This window comes from Neodiprion fabricii, chromosome 4 (genome assembly GCF_021155785.1).
Source record: "Neodiprion fabricii isolate iyNeoFabr1 chromosome 4, iyNeoFabr1.1, whole genome shotgun sequence".
Taxonomy (NCBI): domain Eukaryota; kingdom Metazoa; phylum Arthropoda; class Insecta; order Hymenoptera; family Diprionidae; genus Neodiprion; species Neodiprion fabricii.
Window position 1 is genome coordinate 23,364,406 of NC_060242.1, and position 20,290 is coordinate 23,384,695.

Genomic DNA, 20,290 nt, shown 5'->3' on the forward strand with positions numbered 1-20,290 from the left:
ACATTCTTACCTGCTCTAAGCCTTTTATCAGTTATTAGAGGTTGGTTATCCCTTGATATTATGTGAGGCACATATTATATATTAATTAACATAATATTCCATATTCCATAAAAATTTCATAATTCGTACTGGTATCCGTTATATGTTATTTCGACAATCTATTTTTTACTGAGCTCTGAAACAGTCTCACAAATACGACACTCCCAAAACTTTGAACATGAATTTAATGGACTTTAATGACTTATGTTTTAAAATTATAATCGAAGCCAATGCAGATGTCAATTTGGTACTTTTGAAAATCGCATAGCACCAAGTAAATACATTCACTTCATAATTTTGTAGGTCCGGACAACTGAGCGTGATGTTAGCATTAGGTAATGACATAGCAAATAGTGTTTGGGAATATTGTCTGAATGGTAAGCAAAAGCCGAATTCTGAATCTCCTAGAGAAGATAAGGAACAATGGATTAGATGGAAATACGAGGAAAAAGCTTTTTTACCGCCTATCAATCCTAATATTTCATTGGGAAAATTATTGATTGATTCTATTTGTCGGTATGTACTTCAACGTTATCTTGCTCATGTGATACAATTCTTTACATTCAAATTTGCTAACTATATTTAGTTTCGTGTATTCGGAATCAATAAGACTAGCCAATGTACAAGTTGATCTAGGTCTTTTATGTGTGGGTTATTCCACGTCTCATCGGTCGGTGGATGGATTTCGCAATTTCCGATCTTCAAACAGTGTTTGTTTCAAATTTAATCGGAACCATACGAACTATTTTTTACTTTTTATTATGCATATGTATGTATACATACTGAGAAGAAACGCTAAAACTTGAGGCAGGGTAAGTGACCGATTGAATATGCCTAAAATAATTAAACTCTATTGGGCGACAATGTCATACACTGGCAATATCTTCGTCCACAAGGTGAAGGAACCAACTTCAAATTGTTATTAATATTGTATGTTGTTATAATCACTCGCAGCAGTCATAGTCAGTTAATTAGTTTGCTAAACCTTCCCAAATCGCCACATCAACTCTTTACACCAAACACTAAGTATTCATTATTCAACTAAGGTAAACGGAAAATTCCCAACGTTTGATTATATGCAAATTTGGTTAAAATCGGAGGTGACAATGTCCAACTACTGATCCATGTGACGTGAATTGATCCATGCAAGCCTTGTAACTAATGAAGTCTTGTTGATTTATTGTGAACGAATTTAAAAAAAAATTGTAACGTTACAAATATAACACGTTACGTATCTCATTTATTAAGGGGCGACACACGGGCATTTACTTTATGCCTGGCGCGATGTACCTGCGAAGATATAAATATTTCTGTCAGCGCTGAAGATCTTCGAACACCACTTCATCTTGCTTGCGCAACTGGAAATCTTGCAATGGCTCAATTGTTAATATGGGTGAGCCAAATTACGAAATTTTTTAAGAACAAAGTGCAACACTGGTCGAACTAGTGCTAATATTTTTACAAAGATTTTTTTCTGAATAGATATCATTGAGAAAATTTGTATTTGTTATAGTTGCTAGAAAATTTGTGTAACTTGGGAATCATTGCAATAGTAACTTAAATGTTATCGGAATTATAAGAAAATGTGGTACAAGTAACTATTCGGTGTAATTATAGTTGTCAATGCTATATTTTTTGGATATTGCAACAATGAATCTATCTATTTAGTTAACGAAATTTTTTCAGTTAAATAGGGCCTTAACATCAATTTATTGTTCCACCACCATCAAATTATTGCGATAATTTGAAGAAAGTAGGACATGAGTGATCACAATCAAAAGGAATAGAAAGCAACTAGATGTTTTGATTGAAGTTACAAAACTAATTTTCATTCAGAACCCACAACCACATTTTCCGATCATGATAGAGAAATGTAAATAGTCCAGGACTGTATTGTTACCAAAATTAGAAATTTCTCCCACTGTAAGAAAAGTTATCATAGGTTTAAGATTTATAAAATGATCTTATCTTCTATGTATTATATTTCAGCAAAAAGCAAATCCTCATAGTTTAGACCATGAAGGACGAACTTGTATGTCGTATGTGCAAGCTCTCGAAAGGACAATCGACAATTCTTCCGATTCAATGGAAATGCAAAAACTTCTGGAGGTTTTAGAACAAGCAAGTATCTCCGGTGTTGATGATTCCGAAACTGTCCAGTATTAAACATTCTAACACCTCACTCGATTAAGATTATCACATTTTACGACACGGTTATCATGTACTTATTGTACACTACAAAATACTTTAACGGGTTTTGTGTATAAGTAAAAAAATTAATTAGTAACATTCTACAATTAATTAATAGATATAAATATATATACAAAGTATATTTGTAGATATAAATGAGGTAATCCACGCCAATGCGATAAATTCCAATTCGTCGCGATTTCCAATATTGGATTTTTTTTTATAACATAGTACTGACGGAGATTAAAATTGCACTAGTAAATTATTTGGAATTTTTGTCTCGCTCTTAGGTAAAATACGAATGATTAAATTCCGTACATTTTCAATTTTTGAATAATTTTAGGCAATTTCATTCCAAAAACAAATTATTATGTTATTTCTAATTATGACTCGTAATTTTAATCATAAATTTTTCATATTCGATAGAAAGCAGTGAATGCGGAAAAAATTATTTTTTTATGTTAAATTCAATTTTTCGTGTCTTTGGGCACGATTCCTTTTTAAAAATAAATTGTAAAAAATTCAATAGAGCACGATGGAGATTTGAAAGTCTCGTTCATTGTCGAATAACTATTCGTGTATGCCGAAGAATAAGGATAACAGGATTATTGGTTGTGATGGAAGAGCACCGTTACAAGAGTTGAATCGTTTAAGGATATGTGCAATCGTTTTCCGAAACATCCGAATTAAATTAGTTGTAATTGAGAACAAGTTTAGGAAGTTATTATCAATTGATGAAAAATGCTTGCTGCCTATTACTGTATGATGATAGCCCATTTTCAAGGTTCAGCACATTCCTCAGCTACGAAATTTTTCTCGTTTAATGCTCCTATCAAAACCATTAATCCCATTATACCTGAAGGTTAACAGATTTGATGGTACAAGTCTTGGTAGTTGCTAATACTACTATTCCAGAATTATTGTCAAGTTACGGCGTTAAGTACAACCACGGTCAAATCGGGAGTATTTACGGACCATTCCCACTGTGGAATTGATTGTCCGTGATGCTTAAAGAATGCACGAGCAAGACATGTCTGTTTTTTAGCAGTTTGAGAAAGAGAGAAAATAAAGCAATGTACCGAGTAGAAAAAGTCGTAAATATAACGAGGTAAACTTGATTTGGGACGCCGGAAATCAGAAACTTCAATTAAGCTGGTTGAATGATATTGACTTGTTAAAAATACTATATTCCATATTTTAAATAATTTAGTCACTAAACATGACTCCCTCACTTTTGCTTTGGTATATATAACGTGCACAGATGGTACAACGTATATTTTATACTTCGTATAAAATTGCAACAGTACAGTAGTATTTATTTTTAACTGATTTCAATACATGAATTCTACGACAAACGAAGATATAAATCACGGAAGTTTTTTATATGATATTTTTAGTAATGATTAGATCACATAAGGACCAAATGAGTCAGGTTTCATATTACAATGTGGGGATTGGTTTCATATGATCCCAGTAAAATTACTCGGTTGCAAATTCTTACCAGCATCGATTTTGTATTTTTTACTTTCAGCTTTTTCACACCCACTGAGTCTCACGCTCTCTGATTGGTCATGGACTAATTCTGATTGCATGAAGAACCACGAAAGTTATTTGAAGGACTATAGTAATTTACGCCATCCAACGTTTTCATTACTTTAATTAAATAAACTGTAAGTCTTTGCCGATCACGACTGATATTGTAGATCGAGTAGAAGTGATGAAGAAAATAACACTTGCTTATTTGAAAGATAAAGTAGCATTTATGAAATGAGTTTTCTTGCCGATTTGTGCATCATAAACTGCATCGGGTAGTTAAGCTCATATAGAAAAAGAGAATATCATCACCTGTGAATAAGCTGCTGACGGGCTTCTGCGGCAACGATTTCTGCAAACCTACAACTTACTGTGCATGCAAAACGGCGGTTAATTCAGAATCCTACAAACTGAATCAGAGTCATCATTTTCTACAATATTCTCCGGTGGGTTCAGCGGTAACGAGTGATTTATACCAGTGTGGTACAAGATAATGAGAATTATGGGTACAAAGGGGTATAATCAATTCAACAAAATATTTCTTTGCGGGTGGCGAAAAAATTATATTTTATTGATGCGAATTATTTTTTATTGAAGCAACAAAGGATTTGACGGTATCAATTAACCAGTGTTAATGTTACGTCCGAAACACATGAAAATGCACAAAATTTTCATAGAGGTAAGTAAAAAAATTGAATAGTCATAGACACAGTTTCAGACCCAATCTAGTACAGTTTATTAAATATGCCTTAATGCTAGCGCAAGTGTTTTAATACCTGTGTGTAGCAGCTCAACAAGGTGACAAATAGAATTCAAGTGACAAGACATAAAGATACGAACAAATATGCTATGTGTAATTACGCCGAAAAGACGATACTGTTTAGTTCAAGGTCTAATTCAACCCGTGAGTTCGACGACTGCTCGTCAGAACTATCACCGATAAAACGCAATTACGAATCCACTCAATTGTTCATTCATTGATCCATATATTATAAATTTTACGGACTAAAAGTCTTTTTCACATAGAAAGTACAGTTTAGCATTGATAGGCGAGCCAGTACCCACCTAAATGTAGAAGTTAAGTATCACTTCTGAATTTTTATTCCTAGACTCTACATGTTCAGAAATTAATACTACGAAAACCCCAAACATAAAACTAAGTTTTTCTTCTATGACAAAAAGAAACCAGTTACAGTTTCTGAAAATTTCGGGGGAAGATACCTGCAATATAAATTCTAGCCAACACAGAGAGCACACATTATGAAACTAATACGACCAATAGATTTCAGATGTAATAAAGTAGTACTAAGCTTCTTTGTGAAAATGTATTTATTCATAGGTATAAACAAATACATAGACGATCACATATCACTGTCACATGTTATGATTATGCATCATTGTTCTCAGGAAACGAATGAGTTGCTACAGTTACTATTGCGGATAATACCAGTTTTGTTTATAACATCCTTAATATTAGAAATACGAAATTATAGAGTATTTTTCTCTCATCTTCTTACAAAAAATAATTAATGTAGCTAATTCGAATAAGCCAACGACTTAGAAGTTGAGAAACATGCAATTCAGAATGGCCAATTTGAAGGAATTGATCCGCTTTTCAGCACGGTCCGTGCATACGCACAGTAGATCCGTCCCTCCCAGCCTAATCAGATATGGAGGGCTAGGATCAAGCATGGAGATATAGGCATATATACCGACTATGCTAAGAGTTTGTTGACTGATTATCAAACAATTGCGTGTGGAATATCGCAAAGCTCTCTTCTTCTTCTTTCTACTTGGCTACGCGAAGTATTGTACTGGATGCCATACACCATACTTCATAGTTCTCAAGTCAGAGCTGATTAGTGATCCTTGAATCTCAGAAATGGTCGCTCGACCTTGTAAAATTTCGATAAGTTAGTTGAAATAGTTGCAGTCAAACAAGTTTTGTAATCATTTGGAATGCCAAAAAATTAGCTTACGACGTTTTATCGTTAACAAAGTGTTATTTACATTTATTTTGAATGAATAAGCTTGTGTTTCCAGCGCAGTAAACTGCCTGGTTTTGGAAAATTTTCATCTGTTGAATAGATGGAATTCGGGTAATGTGTTGGTCACGTAGAACAATATACAGGTTAATGTGCAAATGCAATGAGAAATATTATTTGCAATTAGTATTGGATTCAAAAATTCTCAAACACTGCAGTTGAGAGCCACGCTCAAGAAATCTTCAAAGGCGATCGATATTGTGCCACTCTGTTGAGCATCTCTTTGCCTGAATGCCTCTGAAATATGATAAGAAATTATGAAAAGATTTACTATAATATGGCTTTTATCAGGAATACTGGATAAAATATTTTGACAATGTCTGTCTTACAATTAATCAAATAAAATTTATTTTATGCAGAAATGATAAACTTTACCTGTAAACCTTTGAATTTGTACACATAAAACAATGAACTGATCAATACTGATGGATTGGTGTTGATTAAAATCACTCTTCTGTATAAGGAATTTTATAAACTCAGGGCTAAATCTATAACCCATCTGCGTTAGAGCAGCTGATAGCTCACTCTCCTGAATGCTTCCAGAGTTGTCATGGTCGAAACCTCGAAATACACCAAGCCATGCATTAACATAGTTAAATAAGGCTTGGAATTCTTGAATATCTATCGTACCCTTCTTTTCCTTGTCGAACATTCCTATCAAAATCAAATAAAAATATCAATAACAAGGTAAATGTCTAAAATAAGAATGTAAATTTCAGTTACTGAATTTCGCATGCTCTGTCACGGATAAGATTATGCTAATGAAATATTCAACTTCACATTTGGTGATATTTTCGTAAATTTTTTATGTAAAATTGAATCATTGTTTCTTTTCATATGTAATTCTTTTTTACAGGTTTACTGTCTGAGTGGGATGTCCTTAATACGCCGTATCACGACCTATCTAACTCTTGAGCCAATATTTATTTTTCCAATCTTATCACAATTGAATTAGTTCTTTTTTTTTCTAGAAAGAAATTAATCTTTCACCAAGCGATAATTGTACCCATAAGTAGGAAGTATTGAGAAAAAGGAGTTTTGAAGGGTCGTGGTTTCAATATAAATCTATTGGTATCTGTAATTAGGAGAAAATAATTATATATTTAGGGACATACCAATCATCAGCTTGCAAGCTGTGTCAGAAAAAGTGCTCCCTTGTCCATTTGCTAAGGCACTCTTTAATTCAGTAGCTGTTATCCGACCACTGTGATCTCGATCAAGTGTTGCGAACCATTTTTGAATCTCCGGACTGACCTGGATATGACCTTGCGTTGAACCGAAAGTAGCACCCTGCTTTAATTGTTTTCTTTGTCAGTATTGTCATATGTATGAGGCTGATGAAATGCTTAGAACCATGAACAAAATTTGATGATCGAAATGAAATCTAAATATAAAAAATACAAGAATCAATTGCCCAGTTGAGGCAGACAACAAAATTACAAACCTACCAACTTTCACAAAATCTTTACATTTTAGATGCGAAGTTTGAATTTACTGTCAAATGTGAGGTTACAATGAAAGTCGAACTTATATTCATACCTCAATTCAATTGCATATTTAAAATACAATCACAAACAGATACTTTGCCTCAAGATTAAAACTAAAACCACTTAATATGGGACAAAACTTTGGCTATTTTCATCAACAAGATTCATATAACAATATTGCGTGATGTTTTTTTCCATATATAAGTTTCCAAGAGGTGAAGAAAATGTGGTTACTTATTCTGTAACTTTACAGTCCCAACACAGCAAACAATGCTAAAACTAATGGATTGTAGCGATGGTGAAGCAGCATGCCTGTCTGATTCATCCTAACGTAAACTGTTGTTTTAGCGTTGTTGACTACCCAGAAACTGCAAAATACGCACCTTGAGGTTACAAAATAAGTACCTTGGTCAGCTATTTAGTGATCAAAAATGGCAAAACTTTGGCTTAAAACGGTACTAAACTATCAGTATAGTAGCGGAACTCCTTACAATCAAGCTTGATCGATTCAAACTACAGGTACGTTGTTTATTATTGGAACTTCAACACCATGATGTTATAGTATATCAGCAACATTGTCGTGATCAAAATGAAATATGTACATAGTTAAAATTATAAATATTATGTATGCATTATACTGTATATCAGTGTTCACCAAGATAACACACCAAAGCTTGATTTAACCCAAAATACAAAAGTCAAATTGTTCAACCTCAACCTCAAGCGGATATGAATTATGAGTAACGAAGCGTACAATTGTAACTAAAATATCATAAACTATGAACACTGAACAATGTGAAGAAAAACAATAAGTGTGTTCAAGTGAAGTGATTACTTAATTAATACGTCAATGTAAACCTAACAGAAGTTTTATTATTTTTACAAACAAAATAGCTTACCGAATAAGCCATAATTGGTTTAAATATAACGCGATCGCGTACACTCGCAGCTACTTGCGGAATGAAAACAGGAAAGGAGTATATATATATATCAGTGATGAAGTACTCCTCTGACGTAAATTACGCAATACGGCATCTAAACCACGAGTAGTTCATGGAGGTGGAGAGAAAGGCGAACTCGACGCGACGAATGAATGACAAGACCACACAGTCATGCATTCTTTGCTGCCATACGCGGCAAGCACTAGGACCAGATAGAGTCCCTAGGCTATATAAAACAATGGACACAATACGCGCATTCATTACACAAATTTACGACTATGCAGATAAATTCTATGTGATCGTAGGTGAATATTTTACCCAGGTATGCATGTATTTAGTAATGTTTATAAATGCCACGGACTTATGCCTTCTCTTTTCGGCTACCTTATTTTCGGTCCGAAACAAAATGCGAGTTCTAATACGAATTATGTATAGGTATATATACCAATACAACCACTTTCTCGAAAGGTCAGTGATTTTCTCGCGTCAGCTGCATTGCCAGTCACTGTTACACAATCCGTATAAAATAAAATTCGCATTTTGTTTCGGACCGCAAACAAGTTAGCCAGAAAAGGGAGGCATTAATGAACATTACTGTTCAAAGATCTACATACATTCTGACATGTCCGATATCCGTAGGAATTTCACGACGCACGGGATTGGATGTGCAACCCTTTGCACTACCGATCGTGTGCTTATGGCCGAGCAGAAAACAAAATTAAAGAGTCTACGGCGGGTGGCCGATTTCAATTAAGGTTGAAGAAGTGGACGAGTCCATAGACTTCAAGTAGTCATGTCCGGTTACGGGCCTAAATTTTATACCTATATAAGAAATAATAATTTTTTTTGGTCAATTTTCTTGCAAAAAGGAATACTGGGTATAGGATGAGTATTTTTCTAGCTCCCAAACTGTTCATAGCGGAAGGTCATACTCATGGAGACTTGTTCATAATGCCAAGATCTACAACATATAAAAAATCCAGACCATCTGAAAATCTGGGTATTGGCCAAAAATAATCGATTTGCAATTAATTCGATTACTTTCGCCCGATTAAGCAAGAACAGTCGATTATTTTTCGAACTGGATTAATCGAGTACAGTCTATTATTTGTTAAACTCTATTAATCGACCGACTAGATTATTTTTGTTAACAATCGGTTTTTGTAATAAATAAATTTTATAAGTTTTACTCCTATGAACAATGCAATACAATATCAATTTATTTGATGAGAGTATCAATTATCACCATTGTCTTACTTACCAAGTACTAATTTTTGAAAGGCTAAAAAGGTGATTGTCGACGATTTTTTTTTTTTTGATAGGGAGGGAGAAAACGAGTCTACTTCAAAACACACTTGAAAGGTGTGAGCAAAAATTGTTATCATCGAACTGTCGCAGAACGGCAGCGTTATTAGCTAACCTATTGACTGAAGAATATATGTTTAGTCAACGGCTGACCACCGAAGGGCCTAGCCGCTTGAGTCTGGAATCGGCAGGAAATATAAGGTGCGCATTTCTTGTCTGAAATGTGAAAACTAAAATCATCAAGCATCATACATCATACCATCATACATCATACATCATACATACATAGTATTAAAGTTCGAAACCAAATTTTGGATGTTCGGATGTTCAGAAAGTGACGTCACCCAAAATTTTTTCTCTCTTGATCTATATAGACGAAAATCAGTTGGCCGAATTCCTCAGTCTGGAAACAACCACGCAGTAGAGCGGACGTATGAGAATCGCGCTCCGCAAATTTCGAGTACCGGGTTCTCTACCTCCTCGATCCTGCGTTCCGGGTCCGCTTCCTGGTGCGACTCGACGCCCAGGACAAGCTCTCCGTATTTTCTGTGCTCCACGACCGCTACCTGGTGAAACTTGATTTCCAGGACAAGAGCTCCGTAGTTTTTGTGCTCTAGGTCCGCTACCTGGTGAAACTTAATTTTCAGAACAAGTGCTCCGTAGTTTTTGTGCTCCAAGTCCGCTACCTGGTGAAACTCGACTTCAGCAACAAGCGCTCCGTGGTTTCTGCGTTCAGGATCCATTGCCTGATAATACTTGACTTCCGGGACAAGCACTCATTTATAAGTATGCGAAGTACAACCCGAGGTGATTAGCGGTGGTTGTTGGTGGTCGGAGGTGGTCGAGGAGGAGGACGCGGAAGACGAGGAGAACAAGGTTTACGGGGAGGACGAGGATTTGTGCTTGGTGAGTTTAATATTTTGATAATATTTAATAGCAATTGCAATTATATTTCATCTGAAATTTTTTATTTCATCTAAAATTTTTCAAACTTGTCATGTTTGCAATAAATGATTTCGATTCATTTTTCGCGCAAGCACAACTTCAGTAGCTATAAATGCGCTGATAAAATTTATTATATTGTTAATTGATTAATTAATTATAGTAATCCTTACAAAATATTTTTGATGTGTCCTTATACTGGAAATATTTATTACTATTCAAGGTACAACCCGAAGTGGTTGTCGGTGGTTGTAGGAGATGGTTGGCGGTGGTTGGAGGTGGTCGGCGGTGGACGAGAAAGAGGACGAGGATTTGTGCTCGGTGAGTTTAACATTTTAGTAGGAGTAGGAGGATTAGGAGTAGGAATAGGAGTAGTCGTCGTAGTAGGAGTAGGAGTAGGAGCAGAAGTAGGTAGGGCGGGGTGGGTCGTGTGAGGGGCGGGGAGGGGTGGGAAGGGGATATTATCATATCAAGTTATCAGTAATAAGCAATTGCGGGTAAAATATTAGCTTACTTTTGTAAGTATTTATGAATATAGCCTCTATGAATATTCATTGTTGATATATAAGGTCTGGCAACGTACCTACTTTCTGTAAGAGATGTTGAAGATTTTTAACATAATTCTGTTTCAGTTCTGTGCCCCACCTAGTGATCCACTAGTACATATCCTCCGACGTGACATCGCTGTGCTACGTATAAAGAAGAAAAGATTGATTAAGATGCAAATTGCTCCTCTCTTCTTGCCATTGAGCTTTCAGCCATTGTTGTGCCGTGTGTTTAAAATTTAGGACAGCATATAATATAGAATAACAGGTACAGCTACGAATATAACACTACAATAAATCTCATAGAAATGAGCTTTCATTCAGATTTCTCTGTATTTATAACTCGACGCGAGAAGGCAAAAATCAATGTAATGCCATCTGTAAGGTAATTTGACTCGTGTTTGCACAACGAGAACTCGTTGGGCATTTTGCGGTGAAATTTGAAAAATTGTTGTACAAGAAATTAAATAACTGTAAAAATGGAGAAATAATATTATCTCTAATAGTGAATGTAGCTAATACAGCTTTAACCGTATATTGATTATGTTAATGATCTATTGTGACAAGATCGGAATTAGGTAAGCTCTCTAAACACTCTTTTCTAGACTATTAATTTATATTATGTATATGTAAATGTATATTTCTTCAGTTTATACAATCACTGCACTAGGATTACCCTTGCCACGTTTTATGGTGCGATTGTGTAATTTGTATATTATTAACCTTACGTTTTACTCTATTTGCGACAAGTTGTGAGTGTTTCTAATTTCTTGGCAATTATTTATGTACATGTATGTGTATATATGTATATGTATACTTATGCATGTGTATATACATATGTACACATATTTAACACTAGATTTTTACAATAAACACAGAGATTTTAGTACATTCACATACGGATTTCTGTGTATAGGTATACTTGAACTGAAATATCCTTATCTCTAATACGGAGTTCTTCGTAATTCGCATTTGTTCTTGTAACCCAATGTCCTACATACGATGGCAAAAATCGAGATCCAACTTAACTGAGTCTCAAAGCTCTGTTGACATAAAAGCAGCTATTTGCTAGAAATTATAGTTTATAGTTTACACAGCCCATTGCATGATATTTCACTACAAATACATATGTTTCAATGTATTTAGGAATAATTTATCAAATATACGATAAAATTGATGCACCGGATCATCGTCGACTTTAACTTTTGAAATGTCCTACCACTTCCAAACACCTCCAACCATCCTATTTACCTATATTACCAGATTAGCTATGATATGAAAAGAGAAGAATTATTCATTTCGAAATGGGATTCTATTCGACGCGCGCTCGATGTATTCCACAACATTAGTATTCATAATTATTTCAACAACTTTTCATTTGCTCTCTCGATCTTGAATTTTCATAGGCATAGAATCGGAACGTTGTTTTAGCTGGTCGCAAGTGAAGTATCTGCGTTGGGTGGAGGAGCAGAATTGTTTTCCGAAAAGTATTCGGATGGAAAAAAATTCAGAGTAACTGTAATACATCACGGATGCGTTAATTTTGAACGAGATGAAACGGATGCTTCGTATATGAGACAGTATTTAACGCTGCGTAGTGATTTAAAGACCTAGAAAGGTAATAGGGAAAGAAAGAACGACGCTTCTTGACATTTCGAGTTTATTCTAACACACATTTGAAAGATACGAGCGAAATTTTTCATCATCCAACTGTCGCAGATCGGCAGCGTTATTAGCCGACCCGTTCACTGAAGAATATATCTTGAGTCAACGGCTGACCATCGAAGGGCCTGGCCGCTTGAGTCTGGAATCGGCAGAAGAGATAAAGTGTGTATATCTTGTATGAAATGTGAAAGCTGAAATCATTATACATCATGTCATATCATCATACCTCATACATCATACATCATACATCATACATCAGACATCATACATCATACATCATCATACCTAGTATTACAGTTCGAAACCAAAGTTTGAATTTTCGGATGTTCGGAAAGTGACGTCACCAATCTAAAATCCGCCAGCCGAGTTCCTCAGTCTGGTAACAACCGCGCAGTAGAGCGGACGGTTGAGAGTCGCGCTCCGCAAATTTCGAGTACCGGGTTCTCAACCTCCTGGATCCCGCGCTTCGGGTCCGCTACGTATTTCGAGTACCGGGTTCTCAACCTCCCGGATCCCGCGCTTCGGGTCCGCTAAGCGGTGAAACTCGACTTCCAGGATAAGCGCTCCGTGGTTCCTGGTTCACGTTTACAATAAATTATTTCAATTCGTTTTTCGCGCAACCCCAAATTCGGTAGCTGTCAGTCCGCTGATAAAATTTCTGGACTTCCAGGATAAGCGCTCCGTGGTTCCTGGTTCATGTTTACAATAAATTATTTCAATTCGTTTTTCGCGTAACCCAAAATTCGGTAGCTGTCAGTCCGCTAATAAAATTTCTCGACTTCCAGGATAAGCGCTTCGTGGTTCCTGGTTCATGTTGACAATAAATTATTTCAATTCGTTTTTCGCGCAACCCAAAATTCGGTAGCTGTCAGTCCGCTAATAAAATTTCTCGACTTCCAGGATGAGCGCTTCGTGGTTCCTGGTTCATGTTGACAATAAATTATTTCAATTCGTTTTTCGCGCAACCCCAAATTCGGTAGCTGTCAGTCCGCTAATAAAATTTCTCGACTTCCAGGATAAGCGCTCCGTGGTTCCTGGTTCATGTTGACAATAAATTATTTCAATTCGTTTTTCGCGCACCCCAAAATTCGGTAGCTGTCAGTTCGCTAATAAAATTTCTCGACTTCCAGGATAAGCGCTCCGTGGTTCCTGGTTCACGTTTACAATCAATAAATTATTTCAATTCGTTTTTCGCGCACGCCCAAATTCAGTAGCTGTCAGTCTGCTAATAAAATTTCTCAACTTATAGGATAAGCGCTCCGTGGTTCCTGGTTCATGTTTACAATAAATTATTTCAATTCGTTTTTCGCGCACCCCAAAATTCGGTAGCTGTCAGTCCGCTAATAAAATTTCTCGACTTCCAGGATAAGCGCTCCGTGGTTCCTGGTTCACGTTTACAATAAATTATTTCAATTCGTTTTTCGCGCAAGCCCAAATTCAGTAGCTGTCAGTCCGCTAATAAAATTTCTCGACTTCCAGGATAAGCGCTTCGTGGTTCCTGGTTCACGTTTACAATAAATTATTTCAATTCGTTTTTCGCGCAACCCCAAATTCGGTAGCTGTCAGTCCGCTAATAAAATTTCTCGACTTCCAGGATAAGCGCTCCGTGGTTCCTGGTTCACGTTTACAATCAATAAATTATTTCAATTCGTTTTTCGCGCACGCCCAAATTCAGTAGCTGTCAGTCTGCTAATAAAATTTCTCAACTTATAGGATAAGCGCTCCGTGGTTCCTGGTTCATGTTTACAATAAATTATTTCAATTCGTTTTTCGCGCACCCCAAAATTCGGTAGCTGTCAGTCCGCTAATAAAATTTCTCGACTTCCAGGATAAGCGCTCCGTGGTTCCTGGTTCACGTTTACAATAAATTATTTCAATTCGTTTTTCGCGCAAGCCCAAATTCAGTAGCTGTCAGTCCGCTAATAAAATTTCTCGACTTCCAGGATAAGCGCTTCGTGGTTCCTGGTTCACGTTTACAATAAATTATTTCAATTCGTTTTTCGCGCACCCCAAAATTCGGTAGCTGTCAGTCCGCTGATAAAATTTCTCGAATTCCAGGATAAGCGCTTCGTGGTTCCTGGTTCATGTTGACAATAAATTATTTCAATTCGTTTTTCGCGCAACCCCAAATTCGGTAGCTGTCAGTCCGCTAATAAAATTTCTCGAATTCCAGGATAAGCGCTTCGTGGTTCCTGGTTCATGTTGACAATAAATTATTTCAATTCGTTTTTCGCGCAACCCCAAATTCGGTAGCTGTCAGTCCGCTAATAAAATTTCTCGACTTCCAGGATAAGCGCTCCGTGGTTCCTGGTTCACGTTTACAATAAATTATTTCAATTCGTTTTTCGCGCAACCCCAAATTCGGTAGCTGTCAGTCCGCTGATAAAATTTCTCGACTTCCAGAATAAGCGCTCCGTGGTTCCTGGTTCACGTTTACAATAAATTATTTCAATTCGTTTTTCGCGCAACCCCAAATTCGGTAGCTGTCAGTCCGCTAATAAAATTTCTCGACTTCCAGGATGAGGTTGCTGGGTGAGTAAAACACTTTTATAATATTTGATGGCAATTGTAATTATATTTCATCTGAAACATTACAAACTTGTCACGTTTACAATAAATTATTTCAATTCATTTTTCGTACAAGCACATATTTAGTAGCTATGGATAATCTTATACAATTTATTATATTATTATTCAATTATTTAATATTCTTATAATATTTGATGGCAATTGTAATTATGTTTCATCTGAAATATTACAAACTTGTCACCTTTACAATAAATTATTTCAATTCATTTTTCGTGCAAGCACAAATTCAGTAGCTACGAATAAGCTTATACAATTTATCATATTATTAATTAATTATTTGATCAATTACTCAATTATATTAATCCTTACACAATATTTTCGATGTGTTCTTATACTAAAAATATTTATTACTATTCAAGGTATAACCTGAGGTGGTTGAAGGTGGTCGGAGGTGGACGAGGAGGAGGACGAGGAGGACGAGGATTTGTGCTGGGTGAGTAAAACACTTTTATAATATTTGATGGCAATTGTAATTATATTTCATCTGAAATATTACAAACTTGTCACGTTCACAATAAATTATTTCAATTCATTTTTCGTGCAAGCACATATTCAGTAGCTATGAATAATCTTGTACAATTTATTATATTATTAATTAATTGATTAATTACATTAATCCTTACACAATATTTTTGATGTGTTCCTATACTTAAAATATTCATTACTATTCCAGGTATTACCCGAGGTGGTCGGAGGTGGACGAGGAGGAGGACGAGCTGGACGAAGAGGAGGACCAGGTGGACGAGGAGGAGGCGGGGTGGGTCGTGGGAGAGGACCTCTCCTCTCCTCAGAGGAGGGGAGGGGGAGGGGCAGGGAAGGGGGAGAGGTGGGCGGGGAGGGGGAAGGGACGGGAAGGGGGGGTGGGAAGGGAAGGGAAGGGAAGGGGGGAAGGGGAGGGGCGGGGAGGAGGGGGTGGGGAGGGTGGGAGGGAGGGGGGGGAGGGAGGGAGGGAGGGAGGGCGGGTGGGCGGGAGGGAGGGAGGGAGGGCGAGGGAAGGGGCGGGCGGGGGGGTGTTTTGCTCTATTAACTTTAACTTGCATTGACATTCGTCCTCCACTCTCTCTGCCTCCCGCCCTCCCTCCCTCCCTCCCTCCCTCCCTCCCGCCCTCCCTCCCATCCCCCCCTCCCTGCCCGCCCCTTCCCTTCCCTTCCCTTCCCCTCCCTTCCCCCCTTTCCCTCCCTTCCCTTCCCTTCCCTTCCCTTCCCTTCCCTTCCCTTCCCTTCCCATCCCTTCCCCCTCCCCGCCCACCTCTCCCCCTTCCCTGCCCCTCCCCCTCCCCTCCTCTGAGGAGAGGAGTGGTCCTCTCCCACGACCCACCCCGCCTCCTCCTCGTCCACCTCGTCCTCCTCCTCGTCCACCTGGTCCTCCTCCTCGTCCAGCTCGTCCTCCTCCTCGTCCACCTCCGACCACCTCGGGTAATACCTGGAATAGTAATGAATATTTTTAGTATAAGAACACATCAAAAATATTGTGTAAGGATTAATGTAATTAATCAATTAATTAATAATATAATAAATTGTACAAGATTATTCATAGCTACTGAATATATGCTGGCACGAAGAATGAATTGAAATGATTTATTGTAAACGTGACAAGTTTGTAATATTTCAGATGAAATATAATTACAATTGCCATCAAATATTATAAAAGTGTTTTACTCACCCAGCAACTGGATTATCCTGGAAGTCGAGAAATTTTATTAGCGGACTGACAGCTACCGAATTTGGGGTTGCGCGAAAAACGAATTGAAATAATTTATTGTAAACGTGAACCAGGAACCACGGAGCGCTTATCCTGGAAGTCGAGATATTTTATTAGCGGACTGACAACTACCGAATTTGGGGTTGCGCGAATAACGAATTGAAATAATTTATTGTAAACGTGAACCAGGAACCACGGAGCGCTTATCCTGGAAGTCGAGAAATTTTATTAGCGGACTAACTGCTACCGAATTTGGGGTTGCGCGAAAAACGAATTGAAATAATTTATTGTAAACGTGAACCAGGAACCACGGAGCGCTTATCCTGGAAGTCGAGAAATTTTATTAGCGGACTGACAGCTACTGAATTTGGGCTTGCGCGAAAAACGAATTGAAATAATTTATTGTAAACGTGAACCAGGAACCACGGAGCGCTTATCCTGGAAGTCGAGAAATTTTATTAGCGGACTGACAGCTACCGAATTTGGGGTTGCGCGAATAACGAATTGAAATAATTTATTGTAAACGTGAACCAGGAACCACGGAGCGCTTATCCTGGAAGTCGAGAAATTTTATTAGCGGACTGACTGCTACCGAATTTGGAGTTGCGCGAAAAACGAATTGAAATAATTTATTGTAAACGTGAACCAGGAACCACGGAGCGCTTATTCTGGAAGTCGAGAAATTTTATCAGCGGACTGACAGCTACCGAATTTGGGGTTGCGCGAAAAACGAATTGAAATAATTTATTGTAAACGTGAACCAGGAACCACGGAGCGCTTATCCTGGAAGTCGAGAAATTTTATTAGCGGACTGACAACTACCGAATTTGGGGTTGCGCGAAAAACGAATTGAAATAATTTATTGTAAACATGAACCAGGAACCACGGAGCGCTTATCCTGGAAGTCGAGAAATTTTATTACCGGACTGACAGCTACTGAATCCGGGCTTGCGCGAAAAACGAATTGAAATAATTTATTGTAAACGTGAACCAGGAACCACGGAGCGCTTATCCTGGAAGTCGAGAAATTTTATTAGCGGACTGACAGCTACCGAATTTGGGGTTGCGCGAAAAACGAATTGAAATAATTTATTGTAAACGTGAACCAGGAACCACGGAGCGCTTATCCTGGAAGTCGAGAAATTTTATTAGCGGACTGACAACTACCGAATTTGGGGTTGCGCGAAAAACGAATTGAAATAATTTATTGTAAACGTGAACCAGGAACCACGGAGCGCTTATCCTGGAAGTCGAGAAATTTTATTAGCGGACTGACAGCTACTGAATTTGGGGTTGCGCGAAAAACGAATTGAAATAATTTATTGTAAACGCGAACCAGGAACCACGGAGCGCTTATCCTGGAAGTCGAGAAATTTTATTAGCGGACTGACAGCTACCGAATTTGGGGTTGCGCGAAAAACGAATTGAAATAATTTATTGTAAACATGAACCAGGAACCACGGAACGCTTATCCTGGAAGTCGAGAAATTTTATTAGCGGACTGACAGCTACCGAATTTGGGGTTGCGCGAAAAACGAATTGAAATAATTTATTGTAAACATGAACCAGGAACCACGGAGCGCTTATCCTGGAAGTCGAGAAATTTTATTAGCGGACTGACAGCTACCGAATTCGGGGTTGCGCGAAAAACGAATTGAAATAATTTATTGTAAACATGAACCAGGAACCACGGAGCGCTTATCCTGGAAGTTGAGTTTCACCGCGTAGCGGACCCGAAGCGCGGGATCCAGGAGGTTGAGAACCCGGTACTCGAAATACGTAGCGGACCCGAAGCGCGGGATCCAGGAGGTTGAGAACCCGGTACTCGAAATTTGCGGAGCGCGACTCTCATGCGTCCGCTCTACTGCGCGGTTGTTTCCAGACTGAGAAATTCGGCTAGCTGATTTTGAATTGGTGACGTCACTTTCTGAACATCCGACATCCAAACTTTGGTTTCGACCTTTAATACTATGTATGATGATGTATGATGTACGATGTATGATGTATGATGTATGATGTATGATGTATGAGGTATGATGATATGACATGATGTATAATGATTTTAGCTTCCACATTTCATACAAGAAATACACACTTTATCTCTCCTGCCGAGTCCAGACTCAAGCGGCCAGGCCCTTCGATGGTCAGCCGTTGACGGAAGATATATTCTTCAGTGAACGGGTCGGCTAATAACGGTGCCGTTCTGCGACAGTTGGATGATGAAAAATTTTGCTCGTAGCTTTCAAATGTGAGTTAAAATACACTCGAAGCGTTAAGAAGCCTCGTTCCTTTTTTTCCTGTCACCTTCTTAGGTCTTCAAATCACTACGCTGCGTTAAATACTGTCTCATGTACGGAGAATCCATTTTATCTTAATTAAAATTGGCGCATCCGTGATGTGTTACAGTTACTCTGAATTTTTTTCCATCCGAACACTTTTCGAAAAACTATTCAGCTTCTCTACCCAACGTAAATACTTCACTTGCGACTAGCTTAAACAACGTTTCCATTCTATGCCTACGAAAATCCAAGATCGAGAGAGCAAATGAAAAGTTGTCGGAATATTTATGAATATTTATGTTATGGAATACATCGGAATATTAATGTTATGGAATACGTCGTGCGCGTGTCGAATAGAATCTCATTTCGAAATGAATAATTCTTCTATTTTCATATCATCGACGTATTATTGTAGGTAATGTAGTTTGTCTTCTGGAAAATTATAAAATTCACAGTATGCATCACGTATTAATCATAAATGGATCATATATATATATGTCGAAGTAAAGCCTCGGAAAGGCGGAGAAGATGTAAAGTGTTCATTTTGGCGTGGATCATTCATATTTGAGCGTGACGATCCCGAACACGTCCGGTATGCTCGCTAGCTAACCCGTGACTGTCGATTTCGTCTATGCATTGTTATCAACAAACCATTTGTTTTTTGCTAAGATTCCGTCATTCAGCTATACTCGTAGCTTGCTAATAACGCTTGATGCTTGATACGGTGGACTCATCGAGAGTTTAATTTCAAATGAAATATCGTTTTATTCTTAAAGACTAAATACATTTTAAAATGGAATTATCAAACAAGATTTGTGATACTCCGACATATATTAATATCGTACATGGACCGCATATACAGATATACTTTTTGGTCTCTGCATCATTACGTATACGTTCTTTCTGCGGGTATCTATACTTCAATTAAATCACTGTTTTGCTACAAATTTTGGAAGCTATTTATTCTTATTGTTAATTTCTTGTATCGCCGACAAGTCGGTAACGCTGCAAGTCGGTACGTACACACA

At 37.6% G+C, this 20,290-nt stretch overlaps 2 protein-coding genes across 8 annotated transcripts in view; one reads left to right on the forward strand and one right to left on the reverse strand.

Annotated features, from left to right (window-relative positions):
• Positions 1–5,716, forward strand: part of LOC124180173 (centaurin-gamma-1A) — a 67,226-nt gene extending 61,510 nt beyond the window's left edge. For 3 of the 4 annotated variants that reach the window (XM_046565322.1, XM_046565323.1, XM_046565320.1), the window contains 3 exons: positions 343–555; positions 1,288–1,432; positions 2,029–2,326. In XM_046565322.1, the coding sequence (XP_046421278.1) occupies positions 343–555; positions 1,288–1,432; positions 2,029–2,205 (535 nt within the window). In that variant the 3' untranslated portion in view covers positions 2,206–2,326. Of the gene's footprint in view, positions 1–342; positions 556–1,287; positions 1,433–2,028; positions 2,327–3,760 lie in introns of those variants that run through there. The other variant, XM_046565321.1, reaches the window with a different exon arrangement.
• LOC124180186 (peflin) lies at positions 5,074–8,337 on the reverse strand. 4 transcript variants are annotated; one of them, XR_006870222.1, is made up of 5 exons: positions 8,194–8,337; positions 6,923–7,100; positions 6,183–6,461; positions 5,773–6,044; positions 5,074–5,657 (listed from the first exon to the last, which is right to left on the reverse strand). XR_006870222.1 is itself a non-coding variant. In XM_046565355.1 (4 exons), exons 1-4 carry the CDS (start codon positions 8,203–8,205, stop codon positions 5,953–5,955), a joined length of 561 nt encoding a protein of 186 aa, XP_046421311.1. In that variant the 5' UTR covers positions 8,206–8,337; the 3' UTR covers positions 5,074–5,952. The 4 variants fall into 4 exon arrangements, 3 of the variants coding, with proteins under 3 accessions (XP_046421311.1, XP_046421313.1, XP_046421312.1); XM_046565355.1 differs by having other exon boundaries at positions 5,074–6,044; XM_046565357.1 differs by having other exon boundaries at positions 5,074–6,044; positions 6,923–7,061; positions 8,194–8,327.
• Between the last annotated feature and the right edge of the window lie 11,953 nt (positions 8,338–20,290).

Excerpts from the sequence above, each read along its gene's own strand:
- LOC124180186 (XM_046565355.1), bottom strand. Across the intron at positions 6,462-6,922 it reads AGCTTGCAAGCTGATGATTG|GAATGTTCGACAAGGAAAAG; the intron begins GTATGTCCCTAA and ends TGATTTTGATAG. Across the intron at positions 6,045-6,182 it reads ACAAATTCAAAGGTTTACAG|AGGCATTCAGGCAAAGAGAT; the intron begins GTAAAGTTTATC and ends ATCATATTTCAG.